The sequence below is a fragment of the Simochromis diagramma genome, unplaced genomic scaffold, assembly GCF_900408965.1.
Source record: "Simochromis diagramma unplaced genomic scaffold, fSimDia1.1 OVJJ01000355.1, whole genome shotgun sequence".
NCBI lineage: Eukaryota > Metazoa > Chordata > Actinopteri > Cichliformes > Cichlidae > Simochromis > Simochromis diagramma.
In genome coordinates this window covers 2,011,283-2,037,128 of record NW_024387174.1, presented here as the reverse complement: position 1 = coordinate 2,037,128, position 25,846 = coordinate 2,011,283, and the positions used below count along the sequence as shown (strand labels likewise).

Below are 25,846 nucleotides of genomic sequence, written 5' to 3'. Positions count from 1 at the left end.
AAAACAGAAATTCAACCTTTAATCTTTGGTGTAAAGTGCAGCGCACATCAGCGTTTCACAAACTGAGGCCACGCTGGGGTGAAGTACTTCTGTGAAGGTAAGTTAGTATTTTTAGAGCACGTTTGAAAAACACCTTTAAGAACCAAAGTACGTCAAACGGCTCAACATGAAGGGCAACAAGAGACGAATACAAGTACTGAACATCTGCACGGTGGTGTCTGCAGGCTCATGTTTACACGTGACTTTATTAAACATCAAGTAAAAGAAGAGATTTACCAAACAGCTCCTCCAAAATAAAACATGTTTATCATCGGTGAAAGGTCTGGACTGTGCTGTTATAATAACTGCAGGATGCCTTTTAGCTTCCTAATGGAAATAAAAACATTATTGCCTTAGTTTTGCTGTGTGACTGTACAAAGATTTAGATCACCATTAAACCAGATGCTAAAGATTCTCAGCAGCCGACTCAGTTTGCGAGTGTCAGAGGGTCTAATAGGCAGGTTTATCTGTCTGTCATCAGCATAGAAATGAATCACAGCTGACAGAAAGGCAGAGGTCAGTCTGCACATACATCACATGTAACGTATGTGCAGACTGACCTCCTTTTGTCCTGTCTTTCTTCCTTCACCCCAAACGGTGGTCAGCCCTTCCAGAGCCTGGTTCTGCAGGTTGTTTCTTCCTGTTGAAAGGGAGATTTTCCTTCCCACTGTCGCCAAGTGCTTGCTGATACACTGTATTGAGGTTTTCTCTTTAATATTGTAAAATCTTTACTTTGAGCACCTTGAAAAAACTGTTTGATTTGTGATTTGATGATTAAGTGAAATTTAACTGGGCATTAGTTTCTTAAACTGCAGGAATAATGTTATGTGATACATACAACTTTCTATTTGTGATGGTAATAGATGATAAACAGTCAGAAATACTAAGTTTATAATACTATTAGGGCATAAAGAGGTGCAGCCTGCAGGCTGGTCTGTGTTTGTGTGAATGAAGTCGAGCATTGTTGGCTGTGGTGTTAGTCTGAGTTTGGCCTTGAGTTTAATACGCACATATTTAAACACCTCTGGCTCATCAGGCCCCCGTTGCCCTGATTACAGACGCCTGTTGTATTTTAAACACTGAGCGTGACTCATTTTATCAGCCGTGTTCATGATGGCGCTCTCCCTGCTCGATGACCGTGTGCTGGGCGGAGATAACCTTGACCCACGCGGCATCATTACACTGGGAGGAAGTGAGGAAGAGGATTCTCCACAGTGAAACGTGTCTGTGCTGCTGGGCTCATATTTAGCTGCAGGCTGCTGAAAACAGCTGCTGCAGACCACCAAACTGTGAATGTGACCCAAATCCCACTCTGAGAGAAAAGAACAATTACAATTATTTTTGGTTGAATTTAAACCATTTTTGTCCTTTGAAGCACTTGGAGCTGGTTTGGCTCGCCATTCTGGTAACATACCGCTGTTACACTTTTTAATCATTTTATATAAAGTTAAAGGAACAAACCTGAGTCAGTAAACACCTTTTTCATATCTTGTCTCTGTTTAAAAGCCTCCAGCTGCCCTCAGACAGCATCTGCATTCCCCTCCTGTGTTTCTGTCAGATAGTTGGAGACCCTGAACTGCAGGCCTGTGTTTGTGCTGTTTTCATGCAGTTATCTATTAAATAATATGACTGTTGCAGACTATTTGAGAAGCTTGTGCTTCAGTAAAAATCACAATCATATACATCAGGAGGAGAGCAGGTGTATTTTTACTTTCAGTATATGAAAGAGGTGTGGTCACGGCTGGAATATACACACATGTATGTTTCATTTCTTCAAGGTGATTAAAAATTCTGCCCTTCAGTGTTTGTGTGAGATTTAAAAATGAGGAGAGGGATCGGAGATGTGGCTCCAACAGAGCAAGATGGCCATAAAGGTCCAAAATGTGTGTAGATCATCTTTTATATACAGTCTATGTTCTGGTCAAAGCTGTGAATTTGTAAACGTGCGACTTTAAGAGTCAGGAGAGAAGATTTGGAGTCTTTGTGTTTGTCTCATCTTCACTGACTGAAACATGAACGATCAGCAGCTCCTCTTCCTCTGTGAGGTGATGAAGCTCTCACTGAGGTTGAGCTCAGCTTCACCTCTTAATGACCACATTAGTCTGCAGAGCCGTGTAACTGATCCCCCGCTCCCTCTGCATGCCTGGAGGTGTGCTCTTCACCACGCTACCATCATCATCATCATTACTGCTTTATGACAGAGTCGCTTCCTGTCCTTCATCTGTCCCCATCAAACTCCATAAAGAGTCCCAGTGCAGTCCTGGGATCTCGATATAAATGCTAAGGTGACAGGTGAGCTCCGCTGCTGCCTGCTGACTTATTGCATTGTTTCGATATGATAAGGCGTGACCTTTGACCCCTGGGCCTTTAGATTCTGTATTCTGCCTCGGGTGTGCGCGGAAATTGATCTGAAGGCCCTGATCGGGTTTGAAATGGATTTTCTTGATGGCACGAGGCAGCGCTAAGTGTAAAATAGACTCAGACATAATCTCAGACCCTCGGCTCACAGCGCCATTGATAAGTGGATCTGAAAGGTTAAAGGTCAAGGTCACCTGGAAAGCCCAGTCTGGGTTGTTATAATAAACTCCCTGAGGTTACATTTATTGCAGATAAACAGAATTAAAACAAATTTTTATCTCCCCTCAAAAATGAAGTAATCAGTCTAACAGCTGCTAAATTACTGTTTATTTCCCAAAATCCAAAGTTCTGATTTCCGATCACGTAAAGCAGAAAAATTTAAACTCTTGATAATTTTCCACCTAATTTGGCAAATAAAATTCAAACATTTTAGGCACCCCAGTCAAGTTGGTGACCTTTGACCCTTCCACCTCACCACCTCTGACCTCGTGACCAAACTTGGCAGGAAACTTGTTAGATGATGTGTGTGGTGTTAGAACCCTGTTAGATGTTCCCAGGCGGGTAATATGGCGTGCTCTCTGCCTCAGTACCCACGAGGACCTCCACTATGAGTGACCAATGACAGGAAGCCATGTTGGACTTTCTAACCAGGCCGGGCAGAGGAGGCCCGGGACTAGCAGCTCCATTTTTATTTCTTATTGTTCTCTTTCTTTCATTACAGTTTTAAATGTATTTACTGTGTTCACAGTTCAAGGAAAGAGAAGAATTTCCTTTCTATCCATCATTGAACCCATAAATGGTGAATCTGGACTGTTACCAACTGAACTGGGTCCCACAAAGCCCCCAAAATCAAAGTCTGGAAATTTCTAGATCAGTATTTGGGAGGTTTTTTTTTTTAATATTTAGGGTTGTTTATTCTCTTTCACATCCAGGCTGAGATGGTACCTGCACTGATGCAGAGGCTGGCAGCTCTCTGATTTAATCTCATTTCTAATTTTCTATTCTTCTAAAAATTGCTTCTAATTGAAATCTGTCTGTTTTCCATATTTGAAAAGAGGACCGTCAGCTGTTCATAATTCACGTTAATCTTTTTATTAAAAAAACAAAATTAAAATAAAGGCTGTTTGTGCACAGCGGACTCCAGACTCTTCTAAATGTGACACTTACAGTTTTCATTTCAGTGAGGCAGATCTCTGTCGAAAAAAAGAGTTCTGGAGTAAAGGTTGTTCCTCTAAATCAACCTAATCTTTTAATGAAACCTCTCGGGGCACTATGCGCCCATATCTACATGACATGGACTTCCACAGCCGATAGGTGGGCATATTAAAGTAGATCGACCTTCACGTTCAGCTCTCTTTTCACCACAACAGACCGTCTGTCGCTCTCGTCCTTCATTATTCCAGGACTCTAAGATATTTGAACCTCTCCACACGGAGCCGCTCAGAACATCATGGACACTTCTGCAGTACCACCTCCAGCCGAAACCTTTCCGTCCCACATTGAGTTTACCTTTGTAGTTCAGCACAAGGCTTTTAAAAACTGGCTGTAATGTGTGTTTGCAAGCGATCCATTAAAGCCTTTGAATCTGCACTCAGGTTTAAATCATATTTTTGTCTTATCAAAAAAGTCCACATCAGGAAGAAGCTCGCTATCTGCGCATTAACCTCGTCTCTCTGCGTCCACGTGACTCGTTTAGCCTGGTTCTTATCTTAACGTGAGCCGATGGGGTTCAGATCAGACCCGTGACATCACCTCACATCCACTCCAAAACCTAATCCTCTGTGGATCGGTGGCCGCAGACACTGAACAGAACCTGCTGATGTTGTTACTGTGGCTGAGTACAACTCAATTACATCCCCATTACCGAACTGAGAGTGATAACCCTGCAGGAACTCCGTCCGATAAAAGCTTAGTCATAGTTATTTTCCTGCAGACTTCATCAGCACTCAGGTTACTCTGAGAGCTCATGAACTTCCAAAGTTTCCTGCATTTCTACTCGGTTCTGCAGTATTCACATCTATAAACACTGTGCTGAGGCGTAACGAGGTCTAAGAGAGAAAGTTTATGAAAGAAAAGTTGATGGGAGAACACGAGCACACCTGTGCACAAGTCTGACCCGTATGTACAAACATATTTGAGACACACGGTGAGGCGCTGAATGGAAGCCAAACTTGAAAAACACGAAACCTTGTTTACAGAATCAGACTGGAGATGAATTGGTTTGAGTCCCTCTGTGATCAGTTAAGATATCACAGTATCAGATGGTCCCCTATCGACGTGGCATTGGTGGGGAGGAAGAGCTCCCTTCTAACAGGAAGAATAATGTGGCAGAACCAAAGTGAGGTGCAGGAGGACTGGTTGGGGGCGGGCTGGGTCAAAAAAAGCAGAGTTAAAAAATGAGGGAAAAAGCCAAACTAAATGAAAACCAAAAATATTCCAACACGACACAAAACAGCCGACAGCTCTAAGTCCAAATGCAGATTCACTGGGCGTCTATAAGGGAGCTGTTATTTCCCAGCAGCTGCTGTGACTGGTACGTCACTGCTGCAGGATATTGTGCATGTGGAGCTAAGCAAAGGGGAACTGTGAGTGGCATTAAGTTCTTCCACATTATGATCATATTTTTCCAGGTTTGGTTGTTGATGGACTCTGGAAACATCCTGTGTTACAAACCTGTTTGACCACAATATCAAATGTACTAAACGTTCATTTCTGAAATTCGACACGCTTGCTTTCTCTGTCCGAGGTTTTCCTGACGCGGTGTGTTTTCTCTACAGTCCTCTGGCAGCTTTATTCCCCTCTTAATAAACAGGCGGGAGAATGCAGAGAGTAATGAAGGGGCTCCTCGTCCTCCTCCTGCGTCCTTCTGATGTTTATTGTCAGCTGCTGTGCAGAAGATTAAATTATAGTAGCAACGCTCTTCCTGGAAAATTTTACTAAAAGGAAGCCTAATTATTGGAAGAGCATTCTCTCCACACTGTGGACTGGATCAAGAGGAGACCAGGATTTGGGTTAGTTTGTGGTATTTTTCTTTAAGACATTGAGATTGTGTCTTTTAATCTTTCTCCTTTCAGTTTAACCTTTATTTGTAGGTATTATAGCACGGTGGTTAGCACTGCTGCCTCACAGCCAGAAAGCCCTGAGTTCAATTCCACCATCAGGCCAGGCTCTTTCTGTGTGGAGTTTGCACGTTCTCCCCGTGTATACGTGGGTTCTCCAGCTTCCTCCCACAGTCCAAAGACATGCAGTTAGTGTGGATCGGTTAACTGGAAACTCTGACTTGCCCATAGGCGTGAATGTGAGAGCGAATGGTTGTCTGTGTGCTACAAAATACAGAACAGAACTAGTTATGAAAAACAGAATTCTTCAGACAGCAACATAAAGAAGGACTTTTGCTTTGCAACAGTCTCACAAATAATGCAATTCAATTTTATTTCATCCATATAGCACCAAATAACAGCAACAGTTGACTGGAGGCGCTTTCTGTTGTAAGGTAAAGACCGAACAGTAATACAGCAAATCCCCCAAAATCAGACAATCCCCTACGAGCAAGCACCTGGCAACAGTGGGAAGGAAGAACCCCCTTTTTAACAGGAAGAAACCAGTGGCAGGTCGGGGAGGGGCGGTCATCTGCTGTGACTGATCGAGGAGGATGGGAGGAGAAAAGGCACAATGTCTTCTACTTCACATTTAAGCAGGGTGATTCCTCTGTGCACTCCAGCAGCACAGCAGCCATGGCTAGGACTTTTATTGTGAAAGGGAGAAAAAAATCAATTTGTGCACACACGAGTGCAACAATTTAGCATCAACTGGTATGTCAGATTAACCCAGTTGTTGAGTGTGATTGTGTGTCTGTGTCCCCACGGTGACGTGTTACATTGCGGTTAATTCGACAAACACAATCAGAGAAACCCCCGGAGACGGTTTGCTGCTCACAGCACATCTGACCGTGAAGCCGGCGTCCTATAAATTGATCTGATGGGTTAATGGACTTGATTGTTGTGAGATGGAGGAGATGAGTTCAGAGGAGGAGCTGGATCATTTCGGTTTGATGGTAACAGATAATGTGGAAAATTGACCCCGGAGATGAATTTATGGATGCTTGAGTAACAACACTGAACACAACAGTAAATAATGAACACATGAAGTCAGTTTGTTTCCACAGAATATTTCTGATACACAATGAGCATAATTCCAAATATTACAGTAAACTGGTGACTGATTGTAACCAACTCCAGTAAAGTTGAACCAATAAAATAGGTGAAAAAAAGGTTTATTAACTGAGCGTCACGTGCACTTTGCACCATCGATCACATCCGTGCGAGCGCTCATATTGATGTTTTACATTAAATCTGGGAACCTGAGTGTTTCTGCGCAGCATCAGCACCAACGATGGCTGATTTATTCTCCCGTTCTCATAAAGCTTCTCAGAACTGGGAGCTGCTGCTGCTGATTCTGAGAACTCAGATATTTTCTGTGAATTTCTCCTCGCGGTGAGGAAAACTATCCTGAGAAAGAGAGAAGTTATTCACAGAGAACTCGGAGGTCAGAACCGGAGGAGGTAGGAGGACTTTTAGAGTTTCTTTAGCAGACACGTGAAGGTGATGAACTGCTACGTGCTATTACAGTCTGAGCTTCGCCCTTTTTATTAATTACTTCGTTTTTTAAATTAAAGCGTCACCACCTTATCTCTGTACGAGAGGCAAACGTGTTTCCTGACACAGAGAAACAGGGCACGTCAGTTTGTGTAACTGTGCGTGAACATTTCTACACTCACACACTGCATGGATCAAATGTCTGGGTCACCTCCACATTACACCTTCAGGAGCTGCTGGGCCTCAGAAACATCCCGTGAAGCTCCTGGTGTGCCGTCTTTGTGCTGATGTTAATGCCGGAGGAGGTTTGGAGCTCTGCAGGGATTCATTATAATAACAGTTCTCACAGCTGATCCAGCAGTGAAGAGAGCATTTCAACAGCTGAGCAACACAGTTAAATTCATTGACCATCCTTTGATAAATGTTTGTAGAGGCAGGCTGTGGGGCCAGCTGCTCGTTTCCGGCCCAGTTCTGTTGTTTATTTAATGTATTAATGAAGGAGGAGTGGAGGAGGCCAAGGCGCTCTCTTTCTCTACACCTGTGTCTTTCACGAAGCTCTTTTACTTATTTAAGACCTTCATAATTCTCCTTTATCTCGACAGGAAAAATAACGTTCCCGAGAGGCTCGAAGTCGACCCGAGCAAGCGCACAGCCGTCGACCTCGCCAACATCGTGCCACGCCAGATCGCCAAAGAAGGGCCGATGGAAGCATCCAGACCGGATCCACCAGCCGCCGAGGATCACTTCTCTGAAGGGTTCGTGGACGACCCTGATGTCCCCCCACTCATATAAGAGTACAAGGATGAGCTTATATAACACTCAGACTGTATGATAGAAACAAAGAGACGGTATATTTCCTTTAAACGGACCTTTACATTTCCTCTGACCTGCAGCGACTAAACAGATGTGTGCAAATGAACCACTGCAGATTTCCTGATGTGTATGGTTCAGTCTGCAAACCTGATGTCTCAGCATTTAATAAATGTCCTTACCACCAGCCTTAAACACATATTAATGAGACACCTGGACATGAATTCAACTGGACAGTTTTATTGTTGGTACACAAAAAGTAAATGTAATTAAAGCTGTGAAGAGGCAGCTTCCACTCAAACACATTTTCTGCCCTTTTTAAAGCAGCTGTAAAGACGACATGGCCGATCGGGGGAAGACTCTCTGCTCGTTACTGCAGCAGGGCGAGGCCGAGAGCTGAAACGCTGGCACAGCTTTACTGAAGCAACGCAACATCACACTTCCTCACTATAAACATCGTTGTCTAATTCTGTGTCTCCTTTGAAATGATGCATTTGTTAAAAGCCAGCCCTGTTAGGAGGGATGAACAGAGAGACGCTGCTGCTGGTCTCCCTCAAACCCTCGTGTAGATTTCAGCCTGAAAATCAATCGTCTGAGTTCTGCCTGTGGCCTGGTTGCCGTCTTGGCTGCCGTTGTGCGTTGCCCTGCTGTGTTTTCTCTTTTTTTGTGATGCTCCTCCTCAAAGCTCAGAAACACGCTCACTCTCTGCGCCCGGCTTTGATCAGAGAGCCTCTGCTTTGTGCCCGGAGGACGCCGGTCCAAGCATATTTTGAAGCTTGTTCATCTCTCCTTGAAGTCTCCTGGGTCTCTGCTTTCCTCTGAGTTGTCGCCCCAAAAAGCTCGGAGGTAACGACTCCTCCTCCTCCTCCTGGCTCTGAGCGCCGTTACAGCCGCAGCGCCTTGAGAACTCATTTTGGCGTTGGACCATTTTTCCTCCCGACAGCCTCGCTCGTCTTTTATCATCCAGCCTTCTATATTTGGACCCTGTGGCTCGAGCCATCTGGGAGATTTGGATGTTTGTGGTGCGGCTGCAGGAGGAAAAGCCTCTGTGATGCCATCTTTGATTTGAGTTTTTAATATAAGGACTTATTGTTGTTCAAACACATGTAAACTGCAGCGAGCAGGCGCCTTTAATGAGCCTCCTGGACCACAGTCACCACACTTAATCATAGGTTTTGCTTTTATTTCAGTTCAAACTGAAAGGTTTTTATGTTTAGGTAACGATATAATGGATTTCTTATTAAAACAAGTAACTAAACAGCCAGTTCACAGAACACTTTAACATTTTTATATCATCGTTTCTTCCTGAAGTGAAAACATGAATATGTTTACTGGGTTTCCCTCCAGCCAATCATCATCCTGCAATGAAATGTTTCACGCCGCTGTTTAAACATTGAAACACGACAGCTTGGAAAGTTTCCACGTTATTTTCCTTCGACCCAGATCTGCGGTCTGTGCTGCACTCGCGTCTGCTTCGCTTCATTAATTGTTGATAAATGAGCTTCCCTCTCTGTCGTGTGGCTGTGCAGATAAGACGTTTTCTGTTTGTGCTCACTGTTTTTTTCCTGTGTGATGAAACAAACCAACACCACCGCCGGCCTCTGAAATGCGCCCTCGAGGTTCAGGTTGCTGCGAGAGTTTCGTGCGTCAGTGGCAAATGCTCCATTAGTCCCATTTAACAGCTCGTTTAGCTCCTCGTCGTTATCACGGCTGAAGCGTTTCAGTGTTTCTGCCTCTCCTGACTCAGGTGTGTTGTGGTTAACTGGTGTTCGATTGGTGGATGCTTCCTCCATGATGGAGGTCTGAGGCAGCGGTCAGCTTCTTCCCTTACTCTGTTCCTCGGTCTGTATCATTGCTGCTGCTGCCTGAGCCTAAACCAGGTGAGCGTGTTCAGGCTGTTATCCGTCATCACTGCAGGTAAAGGTGTTCCTGTCCGCTTTGACTTCCCTGCAGTGAGAGAGGACACTGCACACTCGTTCACTAACAGCTTGTCAATAACACTCTAGACACGCCAGAAATCACAGTCTTTTTGTCTATTTTACTCTCATTTGGAGCAGAATTTGTAAATGAACCTGTAAATGATTTAAATGAAATCTGAAACTAACGAATGGCATCATAAACTCATGTGGAGAGAGTTCACAGAGGTCATAAATCACGGGAGAAATCAGGTCATTTCATTTTTAATGCTTGCCCTTCATTTTCCAGCCAGAAGAGTCGCCCCCTGCTGGCCATTAGAAAGAGTGCAGGTTAAGGATTTTCATGAGGTTGTTGTCATCAAAGTGAGAAATAGATGGAGATAGATCAATAGCCTGATAGACCACTGTAAAAATGCTGGAAAGACAAAATGCCAAATAATCAGGCCCCATCTTATCCTAAAGACCTCGTAGTACCATATGACCCCATCAGAGCTCTTCGCTCTCACGCTGCAGGTTTACTTGTTGTATTTAAAAGTAGAATGGGAGGCAGAGCCTTCAGTTTTCACCCCCTCTTCTGTGGAACCAGCTCCCAGTTTGGATTCAGGAGACAGACACTATCTCTACTTTTAAGATTAGGCTTCAAACTTTCCTTTTTGCTAGTTCGGGCTGGATCAGGTGACCCTGAAGCATCTCTGTGGTTATGCTGCTACAGGCTCAGGCTGCTGGAGGACTTCCCATGATGCACTGAGCTCTTCTTCTTAATAATTCTTCCTCTTAATAACCTCAATAATTAAAGTACATTAAAGCTGTACTGTTATAATAAAGTAAATGTACTAAGTTACACCACTGAGTCGGTCACATTGGTTCACGTTGTTCGGCGCATGAAGCGGGGCGGGCTGTGGGGCGGGCTGTGGGTCTGTTTGTTGTTTTTTAGTCGTACAATCTGAATTATGAGCTCGTGCAGCGCTGGATTGTTTGTGACAGAAGTAATTGTTTTTTTACTGAGCAGATGGTTTATAGCACTGCAGATGTCAGAGCTGCAGATTATAGTCAGTCTACCTTTAGTATTGACCTGTGGAGTGAATCTGTTTAAGAAGAGAGTTGTTTTTGCTTTCACCTCCTTTGCCTGCGTGAACCTCCCTCCTGTTTAAACACTCGATCAGATCAGAACCAGAATGAACCAGGTTTTCTTGCCGTCTGATTAAATTCAGAGACACAAGAACCCGTTTCTTATCTGTCCGAGCTCCATCGATTTTTGTCTGTTGCCATGACAGCGGACGGTCCCACTCGTTTTGTGAAAGCAGCACCGCCTCATCGCTTTGACCCGGGTCAGACAGTACTGACTCGTAACGCTCGCCGTTTCCTTTCAGTCCGAGCCATCAGACTTCCGATCACACTCGTCTCTGAGCGGGAAGAAAAGCCTCCAGTTATTTTTATTCGTCTCCTCGGGTTTTCTTCTTTTTCCTGTATTTTATAAGTGCTACATGTCAGGTTTAAGCATTTCAGCCTCTCTGAACTCTCTGCTGCCGAGTCCACTCAGTGCTTCGTTGGTGATGTTATCATGTTTCTCCTTTCACAGGCCGTAAATAACAAATACAATACAGTGAGAAGAGTTTACAGCCAGAAACCTCAGATATTCTGGCACAAATGTGGCTCACACCTGCAGCTTGACTCGGCGTGCCACAGATCCACCTTATATGGCAGATGTCAGGTGTGTTTATACCACATATACACTCTCCACTTTTTTGGTATATGTGTCCAACTGCTCGCTAACACAAATATATACTCAGCCGGTCACATGGCTGTGCGTTTGGGTATAAGGGCATGGTCAAGACGACCTGCTGAAGCTGTCACTGGGAGGTTCCCACAACCATCTCTAAGGTTTAAACAGAACAGCCCCCCGAAAGAAGGGGGAAATACCCAGTGAGCAGCAATCACCCCAAGCCTGTTGGTATCCTTTATTTATCCAGGTAAAGTCTCACTGGGATGAAACTCTAACTCAGATATTTAGATGTTACATCCATGCTGAAGAGCATCTCTGAACATGCAACACATCAAACCTTGAAGCGTGAGGGGACCACAGTGGAGGAACACCCTGGATGTGGTTGCATCTCAGCTTAATTACTCCATCCAGTCACTCTGCGGGGTTACGTCCTCGCCGTGCGGCTGCACGCAGAGCCCGGGGACCCAGTGAGGAGACTGGATCCCTGCTGGGCAGGAAAATGTTTGGTTTTATGTGGCACTGGTCTGAGAAGACATTGGCCTTTCCTTCTTTGGGTTCCCTCCCTCTTCGCCTTCTTTCCTCTCTGGGATGAATAATTTACTGGTTTCCTCCCTCTCGCCATCTCTGCGCTGCAGCGAAGGGCTGATGCAGAGCGGTGATGCTCGCTCTGCAGCCTGTGGGAAGCTCTTTATTATCCCGTGAACGTCAAAGAAGGAATCTTATGAAACTCTCCTCACGGGAAATGTTGTCCATAAAGTGGACTTCTCCACTTTTCCTTATTTCCAGTCATACGTGTGCTGTTCCAGTGGTGGATGCTCACATCAAACATGGTCCAAATTTCAATTATTGAGGTTACATTTTGTACTGAGACAAACTCTCTAAGCTCCGTGCTGTTCTTACCTTCTGTTTGTGGGGGGCAGCCAATCAGAAGACAGCTTCCTTGAAGGAGGAGGAGCTAACTGAGCTTCTTTCAGGCAGAGAGTGAGCTGCTTTGATGGATCCAAAATAATCTCAGGAGCAGCTCCAGGTGGAGCCTTCGTCTGATGGACTCCTCTGGGTGGAGGAGCTGCGTTAAACCTCTATATGTGTCCTCCACACTCAGAAGCCACGTGGTGATTTGTTGGATTTATCATTTATGCTGAGTCGTGAATCTCCTGGACCGTGACTGAAGCTCGGAGCTGACAGACAAAGTCGTTTTTCTCGGCGGTTTGATTCACGACGACCTCAACTGAGCGAGCACTGAATCACACGGCGGCCTCACGTGTTGGGTCACGGAGGTTAACACACACCAGAGCACCATCACCTCTCGTGGAAGGAGGCGCGTCAGTCGGTTTTATTACTTAGTGACATTTAATTTATGTGCTAATGAAAAGTCTACAGCATATCCCTCACGGATACAGCAGCGCTTAAAAGGATGATTGTCTGCTGGTGGGAGCCCGCTCATCCCATCCCCGAACCAAACTGGGTCACAGAGTTCGTGGAAACTTTATCAGCAGCAAAATGAAGTGAGACATCCAAGTAGAAACAGAAAATTTATTCTGTGAGACACGTTTAAAGTGTCTGTCCATTTCTCAGTCTCATTTTGATCTCTTAGAAAGCCAAACGGCAGCTTTTAGTTACAGCTGATTGGTTTATTAAAGGTGGGCGTGGTCACGCGTTGGCTCAGAACTGGTTCAGTTTCCTGCACTCTGAAGCCGGTGTTCACAGACATCAGTGAACGCTCAACATCAGTGCCGCCGACTGAAGCTGTTGGCCGAGAACACCCAACCCCACCCTGTCGGTGAAGCACAGGCCTGGATCAGGAGCATATCCACAATGAGATGAGCGCATTGTGGTCATAAAGAGATGGAGATGGTCAGCTTTTAAACGATGCTCAGCTGCTTCTAAGAAGGCCAAGAAAATATCTCCACAACTTTACAGCACCAGCCTGAGCCGCTGGTCCTAAACCGCAGGGATGATGAAGTTACTAACGATCCCAGTTCTTCTGAAAATAACCTAAATAAATTTATACCAAAGATAAATCTGCTGGCAGCTGACAGTCATTTTTATCTAGCACAGATTTTCCCAATATGTGTATTAACCTCCAAACTGCAGTTCCTGTGATCTCCACTTGAGGCAGTGAGTCAGACCCTCAGAGTTAAATTGTCCAACTTCACAGCAGAAATAAACGTTTTTTGGTCTTTGTATCTCATCTCAGCGCCGTAATTTAAAACAACAACAGTCATCATTGTCCACATAAAGCTAAATAAAGTGACTCTGCTCAGTTTCCCGACCCCCCCCTCCTCCTCTCTTTGTCTGTGCAGCTGAAGAGTCGGCCACATCATGCAGATATAACACAGCAGCCTGTAACACCTTTAATTATTCAGCGGCTGGATTTCTGACAAACGCCTTGCTCAGAGTCGCCGTGGGTGGCCCGAGGTCTGCGAAGGCCCAAGCATATGATCCACATCGTCTTCATCACACCAGTCAGTGAGCCCTCGCGTCCTGTGGAGGGGGACCGCTCCATCAGGGTGGAAATACTTCATCAGTGAAGACAGAGGCCATCACTCAGGACGCCCTGCCAGCAAAAAACCCTCTCACTGCACAGGTCACCCGTTCAAGGTTTTTCCTTTGATTTGTCACCGCTCCACAGACACAGACTGTGAACATACATACACTTTTCCTTATTTATGACAGAAGTCTCAAGAAGAGTGGGATTGACCTGACTTCCTCTGTTGATAAAGGCCTTCAGGTTTGGCGTGAACCAACGAGCAGTTTGAAACGGTGACGTGGCTTTTCAGTTTTCAGCCTGCAGCGCTGCTCCATCGCTGTAAGAGGTGTTTTCATGGAGGACGGGGGAGGAAAGAACAGGTCCATTCTGGAGGTCTCTGTGGGCCCGAACACTGTCCGGCTCCACCTCAGTGCCTGCAGCTCTCAGACATGAAAGCTGAGGGGAGGGTGCAGAATAAAATAGAAAAATCGTCTGCTGCACCTGACAGGTGACGAGTCCAAGACCCCGGAGGACGGCGGAGACGTGGAGCCGCACGAGGACGTTTCATATCAGGTTTATCATGAAATGCAAGCTGCTCATCTGGAAACAGCAACAGCCTCAGCGTGTTTCTGGCTTCAGCTCAACGTTACGGAGGATAATTTTGACTGTAAACAGGCAGATATTCACCCGGCTGTGACTCATTACAGTGTTACTGTTCAGAAACCCTGATAAAACACGGCTGCCAAAGTCTGAGCTTCAGTTTCCACAGTTAAACTTTTATTTTAGTCTGTTCGGGATTCATTAGCAGGTGTCTGTCTGTGCCAACTGTACTCTTTATGCCCAAACTAGTGTTAGCTGATAACTCCACCCACCCGTCCAGATATGGTCAGTGTGTCACCACCAACTGCCGACTTCCTGTCATGCATTAAAATTGTGCAGCCTCATCTTGTGTGCTCAGATTCAGGTTTGTGGACACAAACTGAGATTTTCTGCTTCTAATGCACAACAAAAGTCCACATTTGGAGGCTGGAGAAGACAGTTTTCCTGGTTTCTATGGTGACGTGTCTCTACTGGATATCAAAGGATCTGAAAATATGACATTTGTCTGCTGTTAAGATACTTTTCTTAGAAACTCCGCTGACTGACGTGAAACGGTGACAGTAAAATTACTGCTGCCTGAGATCCGCGCATTATGTTCACCTCAGCATCGCATCTGCATCACACACATGATACATGTTTGCTTTCAGCTTGAAGTTTATTTCTTGCGGAGCAGTAACTCTTGATTCCATCTTTGAGTGTGTTTAAATGTTGAAATGTACAATACTGATGGTTGGTACAGGTTTGGACATGCTTTATCTTTCACTATTTCCTGTATTTGATAAGAAGAGTGAAAACTCACAGCAAGAAAACATCAATGACAAGAAGAGGCAGAGCTGAAGGTGCTCAGTCGCATCAGAGGGACAGCTCAGGTGGAGAGGTGAGGCTGATATGTTTGGACATGTGCAGAGGAGGGACAGCGGAGGCTGCTGGACAAAGGATGATGAAGATGGCGTTTCAGTGCAGGAGGAGAAGAGGAAGATGTCAGAGTTTTTATTAAACTTGTCTCAGAGTTTTCAGAAGCATTCATCCCAGACTTTCAACCAATGCAGTACACGCTGATAGAAATATCTAAAGTGACTTTTACAGTAACAGTTTTTATTATTACATCTATTAAACATTATGAAATCCTCCTCTGCATAATGTGTAACACTACAGAAAATATTTTTATTTTAAATCCTGAAATCTGCAGGATCTGCAGATTGTTTCTTTAACTGCAGCAGGTGTGGAGTTTATTTGTTGAGGACTTTTATTGTGAAATGCGGGAACAGGAAGAAGGCTTTTTCACATGAGTGCAGAAAAATCTGAGTTTGTAATCTGGTTCCAACAATCTGATGTAGCAACAGCCACAACGCTCACATCTGGACCACAGAAATTAAACTGTGACATCACTGCAGCTATGTCCATCTTCTACTTACAGTCTGTGTGTGGAGCCATGTTTAAAGCGACATATCTGCATTTTATTTTACTTTAAACGATGTGTCCTAACATTCATGCTGCAGGGCACTTCAGGTTCCCACCATGCTGCTGCATCATCACATAACTCCAGCTGTCAGCCGCCTGCAGGACGGATGGTCTCTGCTCGGGGACGGCGTGCTATTCTGAGCCTGTAAAATTACATGGATGACAAATCTTCTTCCATTCACGGACACAAGTATTGATCGGAGCCTTCGTCCATCACCAGACACCTCACACCCACAAACTGACACTTGCAGGGAGCTTTGAAATGTTCAGCCAAGCGTCATCAATCTGCTCCTGCCTAAATACCTGGCTGTGACCAGGAGGTCACAGGTTTGAATCCCGCTGGCAGGAGAGGCTTCTGAAAAGGCCTCGCTGTTTCCTGAAGAAGATTAGGGCAAAGAGGCCATAATTCACTTCACTGGAGGATTTAATGGAGTTGAAAGCTAAAAAAAAGGAAAGACCATCAGGAAAATCCATTTTCTTCTAAGCTTTATGGTCTGATTCCCATCTGTCCACCCGGAGCTGAGAAGCAGCGGACCGTCCTGTACAGCAGCAGACAGCTGGAGTCAAATTATTGCTTTTTCAATTAGAGACTCGTTCGGCCGTTTTTCATACAGATAATTAGTCAAATCCGACGACCGTTACCAATTAAGCAGAAATACTAAAGGCCACCAAGACGTGCAATCAATCTATTTTAAGATTGCTCTGTTCTTCTGGGTAAATCCTGTTAGCCTTTGTGTGGTCAAACACAGGACTCCTTCCTGGAAAGAGCGGCTCTGACTTTGTCTCATTGTTCTTCCCTGCACATCCACATTTCCACTGCAGATATTTCCAGGATCCAGGCCTCGGTCGTGTGTCTGCGTTAGTGTACGTGCAGGCTGATGCATCAAACAGCCGAACTGCGTCATCAGAGTTCACATTTCCTGCTCATTTCATGATCATCACATCAAATGACCGAAAAATGACCTGAAAGAGACGGAACGCTGCAGAGCTCCGACTTTGTGCTCTTTGGAGGCAACAACGAGACGTGTGTTGTGTTGTGTTCTCAAGCTTTTTAGTTTCTCCTGTTTTTACTTTGAAGGTTAGGAGTAGCTCTTTATCCCAGATGCAGTCCTTTCATTGCTGGATTGTCTGTTTTGCGTTTCCACCACTGACAATAAATAAATGAATAAAATAATATTTGCCAGGCGTAGCCAAGTTTTTATCTCAGAGAACTTGACATTTCTAATGACTTTTTCAACTTCAAGTTATTTTCTCCGAATTTTCAGCTGGACGTCAAAATTCTGGGATAACCTGAAATGTATGGATGAAAGTTGTTTTCGGCCATCTGTAAATTCACTCGTCCTTGTCTTCATCACTTCATCCAGCCTTCCTGCTTCCACCTTATGCAGTTCTGTGTTTCTTTCCATCCTTTCTTGTGTAGTCCAGGCCGTGCTCATCAGCATGTAAATAAACCTCAGTCCTCGTTTTGTAGTTTTGCATGTAGTTAATGGTAACAGTGTTAGTGTGAGTCTGTGAAAGTAAACGTGGCTCCTGGATTAGTGGTGCCTTCACAGACGTACAAGTTGACCTGAACAACAAAGTGACGTCTGAGGTATCAAAGTGTCCTCTTGTTATCACCTCTTCTCACTTATTATGTTCTCAGGCCAAACCTGCAGCTTTATATATTTTAGAAGTGGATCCATGTGGGACCAGAATCATTAATATTCAACACTGACGCCTGTTTCTGCTTTCAGAGGAACTTCTCAGCTTTTCTGCAAAGAAATGTAAAAATCTGAGACGAGTCAGCAGATTCACGGTGTCGGTAATGTGCAGAGAATCTCAGAGTAGACAGCGGGAGACGGCGGAGGCTGAGCTGCAGAGCCGATGACACATATGGACGTTCACGCGTTCCTTCAAACACCTGAAGCCTCCTGAACACCTGAAAATCTTTCTAAATCGACCTTTGTGATAAAATGAGCTCACAGTGTTACGACGTGCTGCCCCGCACTGTGGAGAGTATTTTCTGTCTTCACTCAATTAAAGTTCACTGAATTAAATGTAAAGTGAAAGTGGCACTCGGCTGGTAAATGAAAAAGACAAATAAACAAACGATACGCGTTCTCACACAGGAAGGTGACTAAGCTCATAAAACACGAGCACTCTGCTCATGCGTTCTGATTGGTTAGTTAAGGATTTAGGACAGGAAGCCTTGTGAAGATTAAAAATGTTCACTCGTCTGCTCACTGTGAGAAACTAGTCCCTACCTTTGTTTCATCCACTTTTGCTTATTGCTAAAGCTTTTATTTTGGAATCAGGCTCTGCTGTAGCTTCACTTAAACTCTGGAACTGTCTGCTCCTTCAAATTAGGACGTCACCAACATCTTTAAACCGCGCGTAAAGACACAGCTGCTCAGTTTTATTCCATTCAGCTGTGCCGCACTTGTGCTGTTTTTATATGTGCTTATGAATAACCTGACCTGACACGACTTCCCTGGATGGCGCCTGTTTTAAAAACAGAAGAGAAACTTCTACGTGTGCAGAAGAAGCAGCTGGTTGTGGGGGCTGAAGGCGATGCTCTCAGGAAGCTGCTGCTACAAACTCTCTGCAGCTGCTGACTTCATGCTTCAAATTACAATGGCAGATGCTGTAAAGCAGCAAATGGTGCCGTAACATATCGCAGACTCACAGAAAGGTGTTTTATTATGATAGAATCTGCCGCCGTGCGGCCTTGTGAACACTCTGTGGTCAATAGCGTCTCCTCCCACACATTACTGGTTCTCTGTTTAAGATCCAGCACACATTTCAAAAGGTTTGGGAATCAATCATCAGGAAGCTTTACTAACAGGAGGTTAGGGCATTTAAAGTGAGAAGTGTAACGGTCAAGGAGAGGGATCCAAATCAGGAGAGATGGAAGCAGAGGAAAATCCAGAAGGCAGGAGTCATCCACACCTGGGCAGCCAGCGAAGGCAGAAACGTCGTCAAACCAAGAAAGTCCAACACAAGCCGAGAACACAGAAGAAGAACAGGAGCGGCGGCTCCAACGCTAAACAACTACACTGAGAGCGAGTGTGTGAACTGAGACAGGTGGAACAGGAACAAATCAGAAGGTAAAACAGATTTCAAAATAAAACAGGAAGTGTTCCTGGTGACTTATTACGTTCTTCGGTAATGAATCACGCTGCGTAGCTGCACGGCATCGTGCATTGTGAACGATGAGCGTTAAACTCCAAACAGATAGTGGAGAAGAAAAACACTTAAATAAAAATGATGTTAAATATGAAAATATCAACACTACAATAGATGTTCACATATTTTTAAAATACGGCAAATTAACATTGAAAAATCTTTGTGTAGCGCATTGTTGTACATTACAAATAATACACACTGTTCTACAGTTCATAACAACTATTTTAATAAAATGATAAAACAACAACTCCAAGCATTTCACTTGCCTCATCCAGCAGGCCACCACCTCCACTGCCTCCTTTCAATGTGGAGCAGTAGTGGCTGCAGTCTGAGCCCCTCCGAGGAGCTGGACTCCTCACTCTGAGGAGCCCATCCACCCTTCACAGGAAGCTGATTTCTGCCACTTACATTTAATCTTGCTCTTTTGCCTTTTAAAATACAGAGCAGTAACAGGTTTAACAAAAAGATGCTCCCTACATGTTTCTACAGCAATGTCGGAGCTGCAGCTCCATCTGGTGGCAGATGGTTACATAGCATTTAGGACACAACACCTTTGGCATTTGGGCATCAGTTTAAATATTAATTTGATTGCTACATCAGGTACTGACCAGGGACAAAAGGATGATTAGTTTCTAGTCGAGTAGTTGTGCACATCACTAGAAACTCAACATCACAACAGGAGAAAAGAAGGAAGACGGAGATGAGAGATAATGAGGGAAGAGGAAGTGGGCGGGACCTAAACACAGCTGAACGTTATTAAGATAAACACAAAGCAGGCTGCCAAAATAACACAGGAAATAAGACAGCCTACCTAACACAGAAGAACAGAATGGAAACACAACAATGTCTAAGAACAGCAAACTAACAAATCAAAGATCACCTGAAATGTAAGAGCTGGATAATAAAACACCGGCTGTCTCGAGTTTTTTTATGTTCTGTTCTTCCATTGTTGACATTTTTGTTGTACGCATAATGTTTCCCAGTGGTTCTTGTTTACATTTGTCTTAAAACCACTGAGTGTTTTCTCAGTGGGATCGCTTTCTTACCTCCCTCTGTGCTCTTTCTGCATTAGTTCATCAGCTTGTGGCTTTTAGCGTCTCTGTGAGATTGTTTTAGGTCTTTGTGGTGATTTGGCATCAGCAGGTGGTTGTTTTTGCTTCACTTTGAAGACTTTTTAGTTTTCAAGGTTTAAACTGATTTGCTGTGTTTTTTGCTTCGGTGGTTAATTTGAATCTTTTTTTGTAGTTAGTTTTGTCTCCTTGCGGATTTTTGTTTTCTATGGACTCGGTTTTGTGGGGTTTGTTGCTTCTCTCTGCTTGTTTTCTGCGTCCTTTCTTTCTTTTATCCGAGCTTTTTGACTTTCAAACAACAAATATTGTCAGGCAGAGCCTCTGACCCCTCCTGGCCTCTGCACTGAAACACAGAAAACAACAGCTGACATGCTATCGCAGCCATACGCGAAAATTTAAAGACACTTCATTCTGATTTTATTGAAATTTTACAAAAAGTCCAACTTTTAGAAAACGTAAACCCATCAAGCAAAGGTCAGTGGTGAGATTTGCGCTTTAAATGATGTTTCTAAAGAATCCGAAGTCCGCTCCGTGTTTCCGTTGTTTTTTAACCCTTTAAGGAGCGGAAGCTTCGTCTTTATGTAACTCTGTTTTTCTGTTTTGCCTCTGAAATAAAGAGCCCGTTTCCCTGCACATGCATGTGCACACAGGCGCGTGCACTTCTACATGACTGAGCGGATTGTCGTGCGCGCGTCTGCCTGCATCTACCTGTGTTTACAGGCGCGTTTTCCTCCTGAATACGCGAAGGTGGACGCTTTCTTGAGCGCGTGCACGTATGCATGCCTGGATGTGTGAGTGCGCGCGCTCGGGGCGTTTGCGTTGCTGCTGCTGAAAGCCTCCCTCTCTCTCTCTCCCTCTCTCTCATCTTCCTCCCTGCTGCTTCTCCTCCGCTTCAGTTTCAGTATCGACCTCCTTCGCGCAGCATCTCTGCTCTTCATCCTCCGTCTCCATCCTCCTCCTCCCCCTCTTCTTCCTCCTCCGCCTTAGCACCGCTTCCTCTGCAGGTGGATGGAGGCTGGGAGCCCCGGAGACAGAAGCCATGGCCGGGATGCGCTGCCGGTAGGGCTCGGTGGTGTTAGCGCTCTCTGATTCCGTGTGTGTGTGTGTGTGTGTGTGTGTGTGTGTGTGTCGCCAGGTCTTTGTCTATCCTGTGTGTGTGTGTGTGTGTGTGTGTGTGTGTGTGTGTGTGTGTGTGTGTGTTTATGGGGGAGTGCTGGCTGTTTGGGAAGTGGGCAATTGTTGCTCTATTTTACAGATTATTGATTGATGGGATCGCCCGGTGTGATCAGGTGTGTTTTCGCCTCGTGTCGCGTTACACGGAGACTGTGTTCCCGGGAAAAGGAGCTGTTTTTGCGCATTAGTGGGTTTATATCCCACTCCGCGTCGGCCTCACCTCTCCGTGTGTTCTCGTGGTGATCAGCGCGTGCATGTTATGCGCGGTTTTTACGCACATTGTCCTCGCGCTGCTGTACCAGATGCCGATGCTCTCCTGTAGTAACGCTCCGTTTCTGTCTCCTCTCCCTCCATCACTCCTCCTTTCCTCCCGTTCTCCAGTCACACTGCTGAGCACCTCCCTTCGCGCCGGGGACCACATCCTTAAATGACCCGCGGCTGAGGAGAGGGGGGTGTCTCCGGATCCAGCGCCCGGATCATGGCATGCTGCCCACACCGGGCATCCAGCACTGACCATGGGGCTCCGGTCCAGGACCGTCGTTAGCGGCTCGGACGAGCAGAAGAAGCCCTCCGGCGCTCCGCCCGGGGACTTACTGGACCAAAGCACCGCAGGAGCGGACAAGGATGGCGCCCTGCTGTTGGTGGCTCCGGGCCGGGATGACTACAAGCGGAGCTCCCAGGGCATCGGCATTGGGCTGCTGGCCAAGACCCCCCTGAACTACGCCCGGCCGGCCAAGAGGAATAACATCCGCAAGAGGAAGATCCAGAACCTGATCTACGACGCGCTGGAGAGGCCGAGAGGATGGGCGCTGCTCTACCACGCGTTCGTGTGAGTATCTGAATGATGAGAGAGGAGAGACATCCTCCCCTCGGCTCTCCGTTCTCACTTTGTTTCAGCAGTTTTCAGGCTTTAATGAAGCTGGTGAGGCTGTAACTTAATATTGCTGCTGGAAATGAAAAGCTTCCTCTTGTATGTCGCTGTAGCTGCTGGTTATGTAAGCGCTCAGCAGGCTTCAGCTGCTGGATCGTTTCTCTGGTGTGTGTGTCTGAGAGAGAGAGAGGGCGAGATAGGTTTCACCTGTGCAGGTATTCTGTGTGGTGGATGGGTTTAAATGTGGATTCCAAACCTCTGAAACCACTTAAACCCACAAGAGTTACATAAGTGGAGCTCCAGCAGGTGGCTGGTGGTGCTGAAGTGTGTTACCAAACTCTGAGCTCGCTGTGAGCGGGGGACTCGTTCAGTGATGGTCCGAGTGACCGTCAGCATCTTTGTTTCCCGTGCAGTGTTGGACTTTTCTGCTCAACTTACAATCACATAATCACGATTATTCAGTTCAGTTTTAAAATTCAAATCACAATAAAACAGAAAAAAACTGCATAAATGAATAAATGAGACCAGAGTGAATGTGGACAAAAGTAAAGGAGCTCTTCTTTACTTTTCTTGAGCCCTGCTAATTTTAAAATTTTGATTTGTGATGGAAATATTTTTATTTATGTAAAACCACAAAAACCAGGCAACAGGTGAGTCATAGTGCATGCTGCTGAGCAGGTGTCTGTGCTGAAAAGACGGCCGACAGTCGGGCACGTCCGTGACCGATTCCTGTCCAGAGAAAAGATCCCAGCGTGCACAGAGGCCTCAGCATCCTGCGGCTGACGGCTGTTTCTGAGGCGGTGGCTCGTTTGTTTAACTGTGATCTGAAGAACGACCAGAACACACAAAAATCACCTGTTGGTTTGAAGACTTGGACACAGATTTGTTTTTCATAACAGTCAGATTTGAAGCTAATATCTTTCAGGAGGTACGCTTCACATCTGCAGCCAGATGTGCAGACTCTTCAGAGGGGATGTGTCACCGTGGCAACTAAGAAAACGTGAAAACCACTGTAAATCAACTGTCTCTGGGATCTTTCTCTAAACCTGAGCAACTAGTTTAATTTTCTAACCATAACCAATTGGTTTTATTGCCCAGACATAACCAAACCATTACTGTTAATGATGATTAATAGCGGATCAATCAATAACCTAAATCTGTCCCAGGGGGGAGTTGAATTGAGGTCTCTGGTGTGAGTGGCGAGATGATTCCCTCCACTGCTGAAGCCCTGAAGTGCAGATTCCCAGTTTCATATCCAGCGTGTCTTCAAAGACGTTGCTGTGGAGAGGCAGCAGGCAGCACCTGCATGAACTCTGCCTGTTCTCGTCCTCCTGGTTTAAGAGGCGTCTTTGGTTTTAAAGCACTTCCTGTAGTTTTGAAATCACTCCGATGTGACGAATCTGATTGTTTGACTCAAAGTCGTGCTGGGACACGACTTTGAGTCAAGAATCTACTACATTACAAAATATCCACATAGACCCTTTCATGTTATTCCTGCTGAGTCAATGTGACAAAGGCGTAACTTACCTGCTGCAGGTGTGGGGGTCAGAGGTCAGAGTTCTGTGTGACATCACGCTGATCAGGGAATAACCCGATTAAATGTGGACGCGCTGACTTGATCGCGTCCTGGATCGGACATGTGTAAATGTGTTTCTGCATCTTGGGTCTGTCGCAAACATATTTTTGTGTTTTGAGGTCAAAAAGGTATTTTACCGTCATTTAGCTGCGATTGAAACCTGAAACGTCGCCTCAAATCTTGTTTGGTCTGCAAACATTTCCAGGAAAACTGTTGGATCTCCTTCTTTTTGTCCTCCTGCACACGGTGTGAGGAATGCTGCTGACTGAGATCACAATAGTGCGTGATGGTCATTTAAACTCCAAACTCAAAGGCAATGCAGAAGACGAATTCCTGAATTTAATTTATGCCTAAAACTACGTTAACAAGCTTGTGAAGCGCGATGTTTGGGACGATGTTTATCACCAGCCTTGCAGTACTGCCTCTGTTTCACTTCACTGCAGGTTGTCTGCGTGGTCACGTCTTCAGGCTTTTATGTTGCCAGTTTTAAATGATTACAGGTGTTTACTTTTCAAATTTGGATCACTTTGGACGAAAAACGACCACCCTGCTTCCCAACCAGTAACAAAGTGATCTTTGTTGTGTTTCGATCACATGGCTGTGCTCATCCGGGTTAATCTCACCACTGTAATGGGAAGGCTGAAAGAAGGCTGGTGTAAGAGTCTTACTTGCTCTTCATTCGTAAGTGCAGCTCTGTTTGAATCTCATTGTACTGCAGTCGGTACCTTCATAAGAAGGAATTTGTATTTTCAAAGCTGAGGTCTTAAACTCGTCTTTATGAGCCTGTGAAACATCAGAAAATGTGTTTTATTCATTGAACCGGATTAATAATCTGTTTACAGTCAAGAAGCAAACCGATGGTTTAGTTTGTTGTTAAATCCAATCCGCAGCAGACGACTGAGGCGGTTACTTTAGCTTTTCAGGTAAATGTTGCCACACTTGGACCTGCAGATGCTTCCTGGGAAATCTCCAGATTCCAGAGCAGCAGGAAGCTTCTACATGAATAACCTAATGCTGAGTTGTGGCTGTTTTCAGGTTGCGTAACAGCGTCCACGAGCTGTAAAAAGGGCCTGTTGTTAGTTTGAGTGAAGGTTTCACCTCTGCAGTAAAAATCTGCCGGGCAGTAATGAATCCAGGCGAAGCTGACTGTAATAAATATTCTTTTTATTTTTGCTCCTTGTTTGGACACACTTCAGCTCTCGGGTCTCACGGATGCTGACAGAGCTGCCAGAACGACAGAGGATCGCAGCTCCAGGAAAACACCTTTTGTTTGTTCTCACAATTCACCGTTGTTCCAAACGAGAGCTTTTATTTAGCAGCCAGAGGTACAAACTCAACATCTGCAGCCACAAACAACAAGAAAGCACCGGCTGGTTTCTTCTTCCTATTGTTTATTTGGCCAAGATTACCTGATGGATCAGTGAAGAAATGACTTTCTCTTATTTATTCTCGTAGCTGATGCGAATAAAAAAATATTCTTCCAAATGTTAATATTTGGGGCTAAAATATTCACTAGAAGTCCAGGTTGCCCTAATTTAATATTATGAAACATTATTTTATTCCTGCTGACTTTCTATTACATATAATCCTTCATTAAAAGATCTTAACCCTCTGGTGTGCTCAGACAGATGGTCCTGCCTGAGAGTCTGAACTCAGGGGGAAACCCGTCCTCCTGACTCCAGTTTATTTTTGCTACTATGTGATAAAACAAGCCCAAAGAGACTGACTCGTGGCGAATCTCGTGCTCCACTGGCAGGACGCGTGCTTTCCCAGCAACACGACATATGCATCTCCCAGTATGGCCGCTCCATATGGGCGGCTGGTGTCAGAGCAGGAAGTGACGTGTGAAAAAGGAAAGAAGGGGAGCTCTGGTGTTGGGGGTGGTGTGACAGGAAGTGGCGAATACAGAAACGGTGGACTGAAACATGCGCGTCCAAACTGACACGTGACTTTAGATAAATGTGAAGACTCATCAAAGGGGCAGTTTACTCCAGTTAAATACACAAAACTCTGTTTGAC

At 45.1% G+C, this 25,846-nt stretch overlaps 2 protein-coding genes and 1 long non-coding RNA gene across 6 annotated transcripts in view; 2 read left to right on the top strand and 1 right to left on the bottom strand.

Annotated features, from left to right (window-relative positions):
- Positions 1 to 7,997, top strand: part of dnaaf11 (dynein axonemal assembly factor 11) — a 29,571-nt gene extending 21,574 nt beyond the window's left edge. The window contains exon 11 of one of the 2 annotated variants that reach the window (XM_040049383.1): positions 7,595 to 7,997. In XM_040049383.1, the coding sequence (XP_039905317.1) occupies positions 7,595 to 7,784 (190 nt within the window). In that variant the 3' untranslated portion in view covers positions 7,785 to 7,997. Of the gene's footprint in view, positions 1 to 3,800; positions 5,514 to 7,594 lie in introns of those variants that run through there. The other variant, XM_040049384.1, reaches the window with a different exon arrangement.
- Positions 5,607 to 20,194, bottom strand: LOC120744857. The gene is made up of 3 exons (XR_005698468.1): positions 20,184 to 20,194; positions 17,557 to 17,558; positions 5,607 to 5,713 (listed from the first exon to the last, which is right to left on the bottom strand). It is a non-coding gene; the product is annotated as an uncharacterized LOC120744857 (long non-coding RNA).
- kcnq3 (potassium voltage-gated channel, KQT-like subfamily, member 3) overlaps positions 19,734 to 25,846 on the top strand; it is a 104,542-nt gene continuing 98,429 nt past the window's right edge. The window contains exons 1-2 of one of the 3 annotated variants that reach the window (XM_040049326.1): positions 19,734 to 20,024; positions 21,762 to 22,209. In XM_040049326.1, coding sequence (XP_039905260.1) covers positions 21,896 to 22,209 — 314 coding nt within the window. In that variant the 5' untranslated portion in view covers positions 19,734 to 20,024; positions 21,762 to 21,895. Of the gene's footprint in view, positions 20,025 to 20,914; positions 21,267 to 21,761; positions 22,210 to 25,846 lie in introns of those variants that run through there. The other 2 variants (XM_040049325.1, XM_040049327.1) reach the window with 2 other exon arrangements.